Source organism: Lampetra planeri, chromosome 3, assembly GCF_965212315.1.
Source record: "Lampetra planeri chromosome 3, kcLamPlan1.2.h2, whole genome shotgun sequence".
Taxonomy (NCBI): domain Eukaryota; kingdom Metazoa; phylum Chordata; class Hyperoartia; order Petromyzontiformes; family Petromyzontidae; genus Lampetra; species Lampetra planeri.
The window spans coordinates 27,386,414-27,400,244 of NC_136109.1; the positions used below are offsets into that span (position 1 = coordinate 27,386,414).

General features: G+C 43.4%; 1 protein-coding gene across 1 annotated transcript in view; it reads left to right on the forward strand.

The window, feature by feature from the left end:
* The first annotated feature begins 289 nt into the window (after nucleotides 1–289).
* The window catches only part of LOC144734812 (neuronal acetylcholine receptor subunit beta-4-like), a 47,777-nt gene continuing 34,235 nt past the window's right edge, over nucleotides 290–13,831 (forward strand). Inside the window, exon 1 of the mRNA XM_078617198.1 lies at nucleotides 290–392. Within this exon, the coding sequence (XP_078473324.1) occupies nucleotides 290–392 (103 nt within the window). The remainder of the gene's footprint in view (nucleotides 393–13,831) is intronic.

The window sequence follows — 13,831 nt, forward strand, 5'->3', positions numbered from 1 at the left end:
GTCGGTGTAAATTTTGATTTAAAGCTTTCGTGACTTTCAGGGATTCATATTCTTGGTTCTTTCGGTAAAGTCACGTAGAAGGGAAACAATACATTTTGAGAATTGTATTGTTTTATATTTTTATTATTGTATTGTTTCCCTTCTACGTGACTTTACCGAAAGAACCAATAATACGTCGTCGGTGTGTTTGGGCCAAAGACGGCGGCGCTGGGTCGGACAACGTGCGCAGGGTGGATGAGGGCCGATTGCCGAGGCAGCTGTCGGAGTTGTCTCCACGAGTCCAACGACAATGGGGAAGAGAAAGACCTTCAGGGTAGATGGTGGGAGACTTGACAGGGCAGATCGTGGAGGTCACGCGTCTCCCGTGCAGCAGCTGTGGGATCTGGGAGAGGGTAAAACGCATTGGCGAGGTGCGATTGCACCAACGGCTTTGGCCATGGTGACATCTCATAATAATAATAAAAGTTCAATTTGTAACGCGCGCAAATTTGCAGACGTAGTGACCGAAACTCAGAGGCGCGGAGCCAAGTTCAGAGTCGCTCGAAAGCATGATTGTAGAGGTGAGTTTTTAAGTGTCTCTTGAAGGAGGCGATTGAGGTGATGCTGCGAATGTGCAGATGGATATCGTTCCAGACTGTTGGGGCTGCCACCGAGAAGCGGCGCATAGACATGACCATCTTCATCACATTGTCGTCACTCAGTAACTTTAACTGCATCACTCGAGACTGGAAAAACAAACAAATCCGAGGTGGCGTTTATATCTTTCTTAGAACTGGAGCCTGGAGCTGCCACCGATTCTTGCTGCGTGAAGTCATAGCGATTGGGTACCTGTTGCATAATAGGTATTTGTGGTATTCATAGCACAGAGTATTTCTTTTTTTAATCAGCTTAATGCCAGTCATTGTTTTGACAGGCGACCTTTCATCAAAACGCAAGCAATCGGTCTTATCAAATAATGCCTCGCTGGTATTTGCGAACTCGTTTGCATAATTCCTCTCCCAACAAGTGAAATAAAGGTTATTTTATATCCACAGAGTGGAGCGGCGACACGGTGGTTCGCGCTCGCTCACTCGGCGACCTTAGTTCAATGCTTGGCCATGGCTCAGACTGGTAGCAAGCGATGTAACATCCAGAACCACACGTGGTCAAATAGCCCCCGTGAGCATCATTGTCCTCGGAGGCATTTATCCAGCAGCGGAGTGGCAAAATCATGTAAGTAATAATGATTATTATTATTATAAAATTATTGCATCGTCCGCACAGAGTTTTGTACAACCGATTTGCAGCGTTCTAAATGCCCAGCAGCCTGGTCGTGCACACACACACACATCTACTATATTACAGAACCCAAGCTTGTAGCAGCTTCATGCAATGCCAACAAATTAATGTTGTTGTGCTTTGTTCTGCTCTCTGCTGATTTTCATCAGAGCGATATGACTTCTGTGAAATCTGCTTGGGGTTCGTCGAATGTGTTTTTGCTGCATTAAAACTGCTACACTTAAGACTTGCTCCGCGTTTCGTATGGGCACTACAACAAAGCAACAGTTAGCACACTGCACTCTTGGTCTTCCAGCACAGCAGTTAAAACAATGAATGGGTCAAGTTTTGTTTCAATCATAGATGGGTCCACCGCAGTTAATCTATCAGCAGGTCACGTGTCGAACTTTTTTCAAAGATGTCTGGACAGCGTGGGAGACAGGCTGGCTATTTCTCACTCGAGTGGAGGCCTTTCCAGCAGCGCTGGTGTGACCAAGATGTTTACACAGCTGCGCCTTTACCGATATGACCTTTAGCAGGGTCAGTACAGTTCTGTGCTACGTTGGTGTTTTATTTATCGACGTCCGCCGCATATGATACCAAAAAACGGCTATTCTTAACCCAGTAGTAGAGACAACATCTGTTAGCTCACTTGACCTCTTAATGTGTTTTGTCTTTCATCAATTCATCTGTTTCGTTTTGTTTCGGGGCAGATGGCAACAAATCTCTACCCGTAGCCACCGTAACCTGTAAATACGCAGATGGTTACAAACATGTCAGCATTTTGGATTAGTGAAACCGCTGCAAAGCCAAAGGTCGTGATAAGAGCAGCGGTCCATCTATTATACGATGTAATTACAGGGCTTCGTGTAGGGCCCCTTACAACGTGTTTTTTTCTGAGCAACAAAAAAAAATCTCATTTGGAAGGCGAGAGAGTGTGGACCGAGCTTTCATGTACATGCAAATGAGTGGCAAGGATTACAGAGTATTTCCCAAACAAGGCGTAACGGCACAGATGTAATTGCTGGCAGGAGGATTAAAGGATCCTTTTAAATAAATATATAATATAATCTGGACGGCACCACCTTACACATACGAGGAATAATAACTCCGATGGCAGTAAAGTTAATTAAACTCGCGGTCTTTTACGCTGCACTGCGATATATTGGCAATGCACATTAACATTTTCATCGCCATCAGCCATTGTCATTGCTTGTGAAAGACCCGACGCAGAAAGGTCCCTGGGTTTGATCGTCCACGAAGCTCATGGTCCACCCTAAACCGCATCCACGCAAACCAGCGGATGCCCGATGCACAAATGGAAAATGGAAAACTCTCCAATTCATCTTCTTGGTTCTTTCGGTAAAGTCACGTAGAAGGGAAATAATAAAATAATAAAAATTCAACATAATAAAACACAATTCTCACGACGTTGCGGCCACAACGCAAGCAGTCATTCAGACGCTGTCTTTCCGACAGACCTGTTCTTCACCTGAGGACGGCTGCTTGCGTTGTGGCCGAAACGTCGTGAGAATTGTGTTTTATTATGTTTATTTTATTTTATTATTTCCCTTCTACGTGACTTTACCGAAAGAACCAAGAAGATGAACCCCTGCAGTCACGAAAGCTTTAAATCGAAATTTAACTCTCCAATTGTGTGCGACTGTGTTCGCCGAGAACAGACCGCACAACGTCTAACGACGCAATGTCCGATTCAAAACACACGAAGGAGACATCAAAGCCATGATGACACACTCCACTCCTCCTGACGCGGTGCATCTGGCATTGGCCACCTGAATGTGAAATTGTGGTTGTTGCCCTGCATCTGCATCAGCTGTACGAAAGGAGGAGGAGGAGGGAGGAGGGGCGAGAGGGGAGGGGGAGGGAGGCAGTTCCTCTAAGCTGCTGCCACCTCTTCAGGGCTCATCGTCGCTCCACATCCTCGCTGGGGTCCCGTTCATACCTCGTGATCCCTAGCGCCCACCGATTTCCGCAAGTTGCCTCGGATGTCAAACGAAACGCACAGAGCTCTGCCAAGGTTTTGTTTGCGTTTCAGCTCACGAGACTCTGCAACAAGAAGCATGTAATAGCTGCAGTCGGGCTACAACTTTTATTACCACGTAAAAAAAAATGCATCAATTTATTAATGCATCCATTAAAAATGGACTTTGTTAGCAATAAAGTCTTTTGGACCATTACGCAAAGTTTAATTGCTGCATTAATGTAACATATATCACTACTGCATTATTAATGAAAAGCACTATTAACTTTTTTTTTCACACAACTGTTAGATTGCAATTAAGCATCATTGACGCCTCATATAACATTCACAATGCCACTTTAAACAAAATACATCATTCATAATTCTGAGCAATTCACTCGGAGCGTGTCCAGGGCAAGAGTAAATGGTTGTACACGATGTTTAAAAAAAATGTCGATACACCACATCCATCCGATGTGCAACTCTCAAAACCCACCAGCTGTGAGATCATCATAATCATCATCATCATCCAGCCAGCCAATCCCGTTGGCTCTCTGAGCAGCATTCATGGTACAGTAAAACCTTGAATCGCGAGCATAATTCGTTCCGGAAACGTGTTTGTAATCCAAAGCACTCGTATATCAGTTGTGATCACGTGACGCTCGGCAGACAAAGCGTATGCACGTACTACTCGTATTGCAAGACTTCGCTCGTTTATCAAATTAATATTTATTTTAAAAAATGTGCTCGTCTTGCAAAACACTCGCAGACCAAGTTACTCGCAATCCAAGGTTTTTACTGTATAAAAAAAGAGATGAGCAACATGAGCAGAAAATGTGTTTACATTTATTTGTTGTTTTTGCGGAAGTGTAAGTAGGTTTTTATTTTTGACCGAAAACGGATATCGAAACTCGTTAATGTTGCTCCGCTGTCAACCTGCGTTTGTGATATGAACAATAGAAAAAAAACTGCACTGCGATGAATTCGAAGCATGTTCAAATTCTCTTTAGTTTCGAATTTGTAAATAACAGAACACGCATGTTCTCTACATACACATGTATGCTGTACATACACAATGAGACACTTGGACCTCGGACCTCTGAGCCAGTTTCTCAAATTAGAGTTGAAGGCATCTGGCTGTCGGCGAAACGACAAAAAAGCCGGAGCTTTGCGTTTGCCAGAAAGGTGAATTTTTATCAGGTAGAGCATTCAATTTTCAGAATCTCCGTTGGCAAGGCATCCGGCGAGAGTCTAAATTGCTCGGTCTCACTCAGCGCGTGGAGGCAGAATGTTGGTGTGTGAAAGCACTGTTTGTGTATTTGTAAACAGGTACTTATGCGTTCATTGTTGTACATGGATTGCTCAAGGGAAGAAAGCTTTCAGCCAAATAGCTGACGTGATATTATAGAAAAGAGTCAAGCAACGGTGAGCAGGGAATATCAAGACAATGGGACACACATATCTTGAGTATGCGCATCAAATAAGTTATTGGTCCCATATTGATTAGATGTGTTACTGAAGATCCTATTACAATGCAAGAGATTAAATTCAGTTGTGCGGTTATTCTAGATTGTCACATTTATCGCCTTTGATATACATTTTTCCAAGGATCAATACCGTTTCATTTTAATAAATGTGACAACGTTGCATGAGCTCATTTCAGAACAGCTGTTTCGTTAACATTGCTATTGATGAATAAGCCCTGGTACTTAACGCAAAGCGTTTTGTTGCTGTGTTGTTTACTGTCAACTACATTTACCATCATTGGAAACAGTCATTTCTGGGTTTTAAATTACATGTATGAAACATTTATAATGTATTTACGTTCTTATTCACTTAAAAAATAACGACAAAATATAACGTTGACGTTAATTTGACGTAGGTATAAAATAAAATAAATCACGACGTTTCGGGCGCAACACAAGCGTCCGTCATCATTTCAAACCTTTTAAAACAATTCTAGATTTGAAGCTTTCGTGACTGCAATGATTCATATTCTCAGGTTTTTTCGGTAAAGTCACGTAGGTAAAAACATTAAAATTAATTTTAATTAAGTAAAATAAAACAATAATGTTTAAAGTAAAATAAAACAAAACAAAATATTTTATTTTGTTTTGTTTTATTTTACTTTCATTAATTTTAATGTTTTTACCTACGTGACTTTACCGAAAAAACCTTTTAAAACAGTCTGCCTCAGCAGCAGACCATGCTTTCCCACCTGATGACGGACGCTTGTGTTGCGCCCGAAACGTCGCGATTTATTTTATTCTATACCTACGTGACTTTACCGAAAGAACCAAAGAGTATGGATTCCTGCAGTCACGAAAGCTTCAAATCAAGATATTACATTAAAACAGAGCCATTTCATTGATCGCATTTACATATACCAGCGCATACATGTACGGATCATATCATAGCTAATACCGAACAGATAGAACCATTATGCAAGTGTGAACACAGTTCTCCGAACGATCCAACATTCAGCACATTACTCTTCATACTAATAACAAGAGGTACTTGTGCTCTGCCAGAAATTAACTCGGCGCACTTACAATTCTGCTCATCTCAGCGGAGGCGCTGAGCTAATGTTGCACGGCACCTCTCCAACACTCACCCCTCACTTTGCTGGAGGCTTCTTCTCCCAAGGGGCTGGAAAAGAGTGAGGTGTACGTGTTTCATTTCAATAATTACATTTGTGCTATTTATTTATTCCCCCTGTAGGCGACGTCATCGATTCGCGCGTGCGATATGTAAGGATTCGTTGTAAAAACTCTCCGCGTAGATTTCACGCCGTGCGAGCTGAGCCAACGAGTGTTGTCCGACACGCCTGGTGTCCGACGTTTCACTCCCTTTAATGGGAGCTTCTTCGTGGAGGTAAACGTCGGAAAAAAATTCCGAACGACGTTGCGGTGTAACGCATACACACATCGGAGGTGTATATTTGTTGTAAAAACCCACTTGGGTACATGCAAGCACTCAATGTAACACCCGAGCCATAGGCCTACGGTAACTCTGCATGTTTACGCAATAGGCTCTGTACAGAACACCTGTACACACTGCACCAGGTAATCATTTAAGGCTGAGTCAACCTAGGGGAAAAATAGTCATCGCTGATTTTTTTACCATGAGCAGGAATCGAACTCAGGTCGCCGAGTTTGTAGAGTAGCGCAACTAGCCACTGCGACACCGCTTCCCAATGGGGAAGCACACACAATACGTGTGTGTAGGGAGTAAGGCAAACATGATATTGTTCATATCCTCCTGGCTTTGGGAAGTAAACATCCATCACGGTTTTGCATGCCATTTACTAGTCCCGTGAGAATTGATGTCATTACCCTGCAGACTGCCTCTCTTGAAAATGAAATAACTTTTTTTTCCCACTAAATTCTCAGTGACCTACAATTCTTTCTAATGACGTGATTTTTTTTTTCTGTCGCTGTATTGAGCGCACAGTGTTTGTTTTACGGTGGTCTGTCAGCTGGAAAATATGAAGCTTACATACAGCCAATCCAGCAGCTTGCAGAGACAAAACCAGATGTTTGTAACGCGCATAATGCCTCGCCTCGCGCTCTACGAGGACAGTTTAAATGCCACAAATCTTGAGGCTCATTGCGCAAACGTTAACAAACAACACATGAACATAATTTAAAACAATAATCATACGTCAACAAAAGCTATCCCAGGGCCTGTTTTCCTTAAAGCAGCCTGTGGTGCCTTTATAGCTTAAAGTGAGACGTATTGCTGGCTCACAACTGTCAAAACAACAAAGCAAAGCATTTCAGATATTCGCATTAAATCGGAGCATGCGTTGAATGAATATCAACTGCCAGAAATATACCAGGTAGGTGGACTGATTTTCGGTCTTAAACAAACCAAGGAGCAACACCTCTTCAATCGCTGGTAAAACACAACCTATAACAACGTGTATGTTTAATGAATAGAAGGGTAACCTTACTAAAATAAGATTGTGCACAGGATTATTAAATACAATAATCCGAGCGAATTGGATTGCGAGAGGTGTTTGTACGTATGTTGAACTTCTTTTGCACCATACGTAGCCACCATGGCTGGGCTGGCCAGTGGTTGCGGGACTCCTCCATCAACAGTCGATTGACCATGGCTCGTGACGATGATGATGATGGATTATAGAAAAAGTGCTTGAACACAAAATAGTACTTACTTTTATCATTATTTGCATTATCATAACAAGAGGAAAGTGCTGAAACAAAGAGAGCGTTTACATTCCCCAGGGAGAAATTCCTCATATTGTTTGTTCTGCCAGCAAACAAAAAGTGCGTGCAGCGATCACCTCTTAGACGTTACGAGTCAGCAGAAACGATCCCCCAAAGACAGGAACATCTTCTGCCACTTCGCATTACCACATTTTCTTTCAGTGTCAACACAGACCAGATTGCCCCGAAATCATCGTTTGACAAGGCTTTTCCATTTGCACTACAGCACCACAACAATGCATTGTTGATATAAAATATATATAAAATATATTTATACTTTATTTTACTTCCTCGTGTTAGAATTCTTGAGATGCATCCATCACGGGCAGCCCTCTCCAAGTGATCAGGACGAGTCTTATCATCATTATTGTTATTGTTATAGCAGGGCGAACCGTAGCACAGAGGTTAGGGGCCGTCCATAAATGACGTCACGCACCTAGGGGGGGGGGTCAGACATTTGTGACGATGTGTGACGAGGGGGGGGGGGGTTGAGAAATGTGACGTTACATCAAAATGCGCAACTTTAAATAAATATAGACAACACGTTCTACTTAATTAAATAGACTTTTTAATACATGTTTTCTCCTACAACATCAAAGTGCAGCGCCACATTAAATACGCACTACAATGACAATAGTTTTAAGCGATTTGTAGCATGTTTTATATTTTTTCGGGGGGGGGGGGGGCAGAGCTTTATGACGTCATATTTGAGGGGGGGGTCTGACTTTCTGTGACGCCGTGTGACGCAGGGGGGGGGGGGGTAAAAAATCGTCCAAAATCGCTTGACGTCATTCATGTACGGCCTCTTAGCGCACTGAACACAAACCAGGCCACCAGAGTAAAACGGCCATGGTTAACATCGGTGATGAGTAGTATCTGAACTGGTTCTTGGCACACTACTTCACAAGCCAACACTGGGCCAGAGTGGTGATGTATGGTCACCTAACCCTCATGACCGACACATTTTGTATAGGCTTTCATCCAGCAGTGGACTGAACATGGATGGTAATGGTGATGATAGTTGTTTTAGCTGTGGCATAGCGGTATGGGAATGTGTATCAGAATTGCATCGTTATGCCGGTTTACCTGAACTATTCTGGAAAACATCATGCAAAGAGGCAATTACAAGAACATTTAAAATAAAACTAGGAGTGAGAAACCTCTTTGGGCAATTATACGGGATCCCTACTCGAATCATATTTCAAGGTTTTTATTATAATTTTAGGAAAACACCCCTAAGTGACACATAATTTTAAATTATCATAGCCACATTAGCAAGCAGTGAGAGTCTCTGGAGTGCCAAGACAGGCAATTTAGAGACATCTCCAAATCATTTTATTTCCCCAGGTCTCAAAGCAACTCATTACTTATCAATTTACACTGCAACACGGCGGTTATGACTATGCAAAAGTGTGCTGTCATGCTAGACATCACGTCAAACAGTGAAATATGTGCGTGTAAATGTTGCATTGAATTTATTTTATTAAAAAAAAACAGAAAGGGCATGGAGAAACAGATGTCAGGGTGAGTGGAGTCTTTTTTGTTGAATTTTCTTTTTCTGCCAACGCGCGGAACGCAATTTGACGAGGATTGCACAGGTTTAACGTATAATATGTGTGTGTGAGAGATGGAGGGAAGGAACGCGTAGACTTGTGAACGATACACAAGTCTATGACATCGTAGTGACTGTCAAAGATCTTGGGCAGGAGACATCGCTAAAGGGGACGATGCCAGAGTCACGGTCATTTACGTCTCTGAAATATTGTGCAGGACAAAAAAAAAAAATTTGGATTTTTATCATCATCTTCATTGTTATCAAGAATAAAGATGGTGTGGCTACCAAGGTATGGAATGCTTTCGAGAGGATGTCCACCGAGGAGATGGAGCAATTAAATCCGCTCATGTGCGAATGTTAGGTGGAGTTACGCATCGCGAGAGATGGTGGCAGCTCCGGAGGCCTTCATATAGCAACGGATTGATGAAGGCCGACGATCATGATGATGTACAGTACGTCAGGCCGTTTGTATGCGACAGTGCCAATTTATCTCTAAGAGATCGCATCAAAAAGATCGGTGCGGAGACATGAAAGCGGGAGGAAAGTGGAGAGAAATTGGCGAAAGTAATAGTATCTGTGATGTGTCATGACCATCTTGGAATCGAGTCATGTAATCTTTAACTGTGGGGCTGATGGAGAAAATATATAAAGATCACAGGGAAGGTCTGAGAAAAGCACCGTACACACCAGACAATACATATTAATAAAAGTCACTGCCTTAGGCTCGAAGGAAAATGTTACAGCTCCAGCAACTTAGCAGACCCGATATTCTCGTATTTCGTGTTTCAATTGCATTCACTTCGTTTGTGATTCAATTGCCAATTGATGGCGGTATTCACAAGGGTTGGTCTGTCTCGTTTAACGTTCATCTCACTTGGCTTTACTGAATTCCAAATGAAAGCAAATATCCATTTCGTATGCAGGAGGATCCACAAATTAGGCAATATTACATACTCTCATGTTGCATATTGGTGCATGTGCACATTCACATCGCTCTTTGAAAAAGATGAGAAATGCGAGCCGCTCAGTTCAGTTCCTGAAGAAGCTGCCAACGCGTTTAGAACGCAACGTCAGACGTCGTGCCAAAGACGCGCGGCAAACACCCGAAGACGTCTTCTTGGTTCTTTCGGTAAAGTCACGTAGAAGGGAAGTAATACAATAATAAAAACAATAAAAATAAAACCAAGAAGATGAATCCCTGCAGTCACGAAAGCTTTAAATCGAAATTTACCCGAATACGTGTCAGAGAATGATCGTGTTTAGTTTCAGATAGCGTCGCCTTTCATGCAAATTGCATCTCACCACAGACAAGTTGGACGGCAAGCAAAGCGGTGAGAGAGGCACCAACAATTGCACAAGCTCTGCAGACCTCTACATAGAAAAATGTTTTCAGCCGATTAATGAGTGATTTTACAATATACAGCACGACCGCGAAAATATATGTATTTGTATTGCTGTTCACTATTAAGTTTAGGCTTTCAATCATCCACCTCTTTTATTTACTCGGTTGATCCTGATGCACCTTCAAGAACTGCCCAGGTTATATCTCACGTGTTATGTACCAATTTACCAATTTTTCCTATAGAAGAAAGTTTTCAATCAGTGCACATGACCTGCTCCGACTCGTGGATCAGACACATGCAGATTGAGTAATGGGGCAAAAGCAGCGAAAGAGTGCAAAGAAGAATGGAGAAATTAATTCTTGGAATTACACTGAAAGACAACAAGAGAAGGACACGTGATATTGAAAACAGACACAAACTGGAGGCATCATGCAGACGGTTAGGAAACGTTAGCGAGCAGGCTTGGGCAGGACGCGTCGCTAAAATGGACGATGACCTCGTGGTCGAGACTATGAACGAAGCGAGCATACCGAGAGGTCACCCACCACGGAGATGGAGCAACAGAATGATTGTTGCACAGCAGGACCAAGAGAGATGGCAGGACGACTTGATATATTTACCTTGGCTGGCCATCATGATGATGATGCAGAAGAGGTGACATGCCTTCACTCTTTCCCATTTGTACACTCTGCACAGTGGCACGAAACTTCACCTATGACTCACCACTTGTCCTTGTGGGTTGGAGTAAAGAACATGAGACGTTAATTTGGTAAATATTAACAGGGGTGACTGTTTTAAAAATAGACGAACACATGGAAGTCTTCATTTCATTTCAATATCACAGGCCTCAACTGTTTTGCATACAATACATATATAATGTAATTCCACACTAGTTCATGTATTCATGTGCCTCATGGCGGTTCTCTCTTTATGATCACGTTCGTGAATGTCAAGTGGACAAACCCCTCACGGAATGATCCCTCTTGTCCAGACACAGACGCCGAATATTTATTCTGTAGAAATACGATGAGATATAAAGCTCTTTTTCACGTATGTCCACATAAGTAAAGAGACGCACAAATAGCTAAATAATATATATATAAAGTATATAAGTTTAAATTGCAAAAGTACATTAATTTCCAAGCTTGGGCAAGGCAGAAAAACAACAGCAAAAATAGTCCGAGACCACACCAACTCTACACACAGGCCCTCAATAAAATTGCACATTAAAATGGGACTCTCGATACACGGGCGGCAAGTGTGAACGTTGCAGAGCACGCTGACCACAACAACTCTGGCGTGGCTTTTATGTGACTGTGATGCACTTTTAAACTTTTACCGGCCAAACATCAACGATTGTATATTCGTGTGAATGTTTCATTCGGTTCATTCAATTTGGACCTCAAGAGTGACCTTGTCAAATCTGTGAGCACAACAATGCCCATGTCTAGAGCCCCTCTCCAATGAAAAAGACTCGAAAAAAGCCCTCGGGTGCGTCGGTGGGTGGGTAGGTGGGTGGATGGCTCAGTGAGTGGGTGCTTAATTTGTTGCTGGGTGGGTGGTTTGTTGATGGATGGGTCGGTGGGTGAGTGGTTTGTTGGTGGATGGGTCGGTGAGTAGGTGGGTTATTTGTTGGTCGATGCGTCGGTGGGTGGGTGTGTGCTGTCCAGTGAGGTTTTAATGCTGACAGAGTACCGTGGCATGTTGATAAAGAAAGGAGCACTTCCATATAATCTACCTGGTGCTGTCCATCCAAAGGGACTTTAACTTATATAGAGTACAGTCCTGAGTCGATAACGTAGAGCCTTTCCGTTTTTTTCATTCTCCGAGACTATAAGCTCCTATGATCAATAATGTGTGTATGTGTGTGTGTGTGTCCGGCAAAAACAAGCCCCTACCTCCTCGTGCCGGACGGCAACGCTGTGGTGGGCAGTGCTGTGGGGGGAGGGCCAATTTAAATTGACCTTACCCCTCATGGCGTTTGTCACCACCACAGCGGCCAAATGGGAGATCTGGATGGGTACGAGGGGCTGGTAACCCCTCCACCTTCAATCAATTACCACCAAACTGCGACTGAAAATTGTAATTAATAAGTTTGTGCCGGAGGCCCCGGGGGGATAGGCGTTTATGACGTGTACTGGCCAAACCCCATTTGGCGGAGCCAGGAGACTGAATCCTTACACTCGGGGCTCCTCCAGAAACAACAAATACCACTACGTGTAGCCACGTAGAATGTTCGAACGCTGACTGTGAAGGAGAGGCTGCCACTCCTCTGTCGGGAGCTGGACCTATACCGCCTGGATCTCTGTGGTATTCCAGAGGTCCGGTGGACCGGCTCTGGCTCCTGCCACCATGAGGGATAGAAAGTCCTCTTCTCGAGGCAGGAGACTGCCAAACAACAGAGAGTGGCTGTTCTTCCGAACAAAAAAATGAAGGGGGAGTGGCAGCATGGCGGTGAGGTATGGGTAGCTGTAAGCCCCAGGCTACTTTGGGCTCGACTTCCCATCAACCAGAGGCGCTACATCGTTGGTGTGCGGGATACAAAAAAAGCAATTTTATCGCAACAATTATTTATTTCCCCAATAATTATTTATTTAGATTCGCAACCCCCGGTCATGAGAAACATCCGTTTATCGTGATGTCGAAGCAGTCCGGAGACGAATGTCAGTTCACATTTAGATTTTGGACTGCTTTACGAGGACCGTTGTAGCATGCTGCACCACCAATAGGTCAAAATACCACGTGTACTTGTTTTTGTCTAGACGAGTGCATAACCTGTCCCTGCGTGAGCACGCGGGCCGTGAGACGGAGGCGCAGACAACCGATGGCCAGAAACGTCGCCGAGAGGGGGCCGGCAATTTCCCGGCGTAGCGACCGTTGTCTGGCTTTTCACGCGGCATGCGAGTAACGAAGATGCGCCAAAGCGTCTCATTGAAATATCTCTCTTAGGGTGTGGTGGAATCATGTATTTACACGTCGCGTGACTTTACCCGAGGAAAATTCATTATTACCCATTTTAACACGTAAGCTTTCGCGACCAATATCATCCATAATAGAGGTTTTTGGGTTAGATCGCGCAAATATATAAATGTGTCGTTTAAACCCACCACCACCCGACACAGCCAACTAGTAAGGGTTGTCACGTAAACAGAACGTGGCCAATTCGTCACTAGTACAGCACTAGTGTGCAGTGTATAGTGTAGTGTATAGTGTAGTTTACTAGTACAGCACTAGTGTATAGTGTAGTGTATAGTGTAGTGTACTAGTACAGCACACCGGTGTGTTGGAGAGCGAAGCCACAACATTTACAACCTGTTTCGCCAGTAATGATGAAGCTAGTTGTAATTAGTTGTAATTAATGGCCAAACGTCGTACTCAGGTTGTAAATGTTGTGGCTTGGCTCTCCAACACACCGGTTAGTGCTGTATTAGTGACGAATTTGCCACGTTCTGTTCAAGTGACA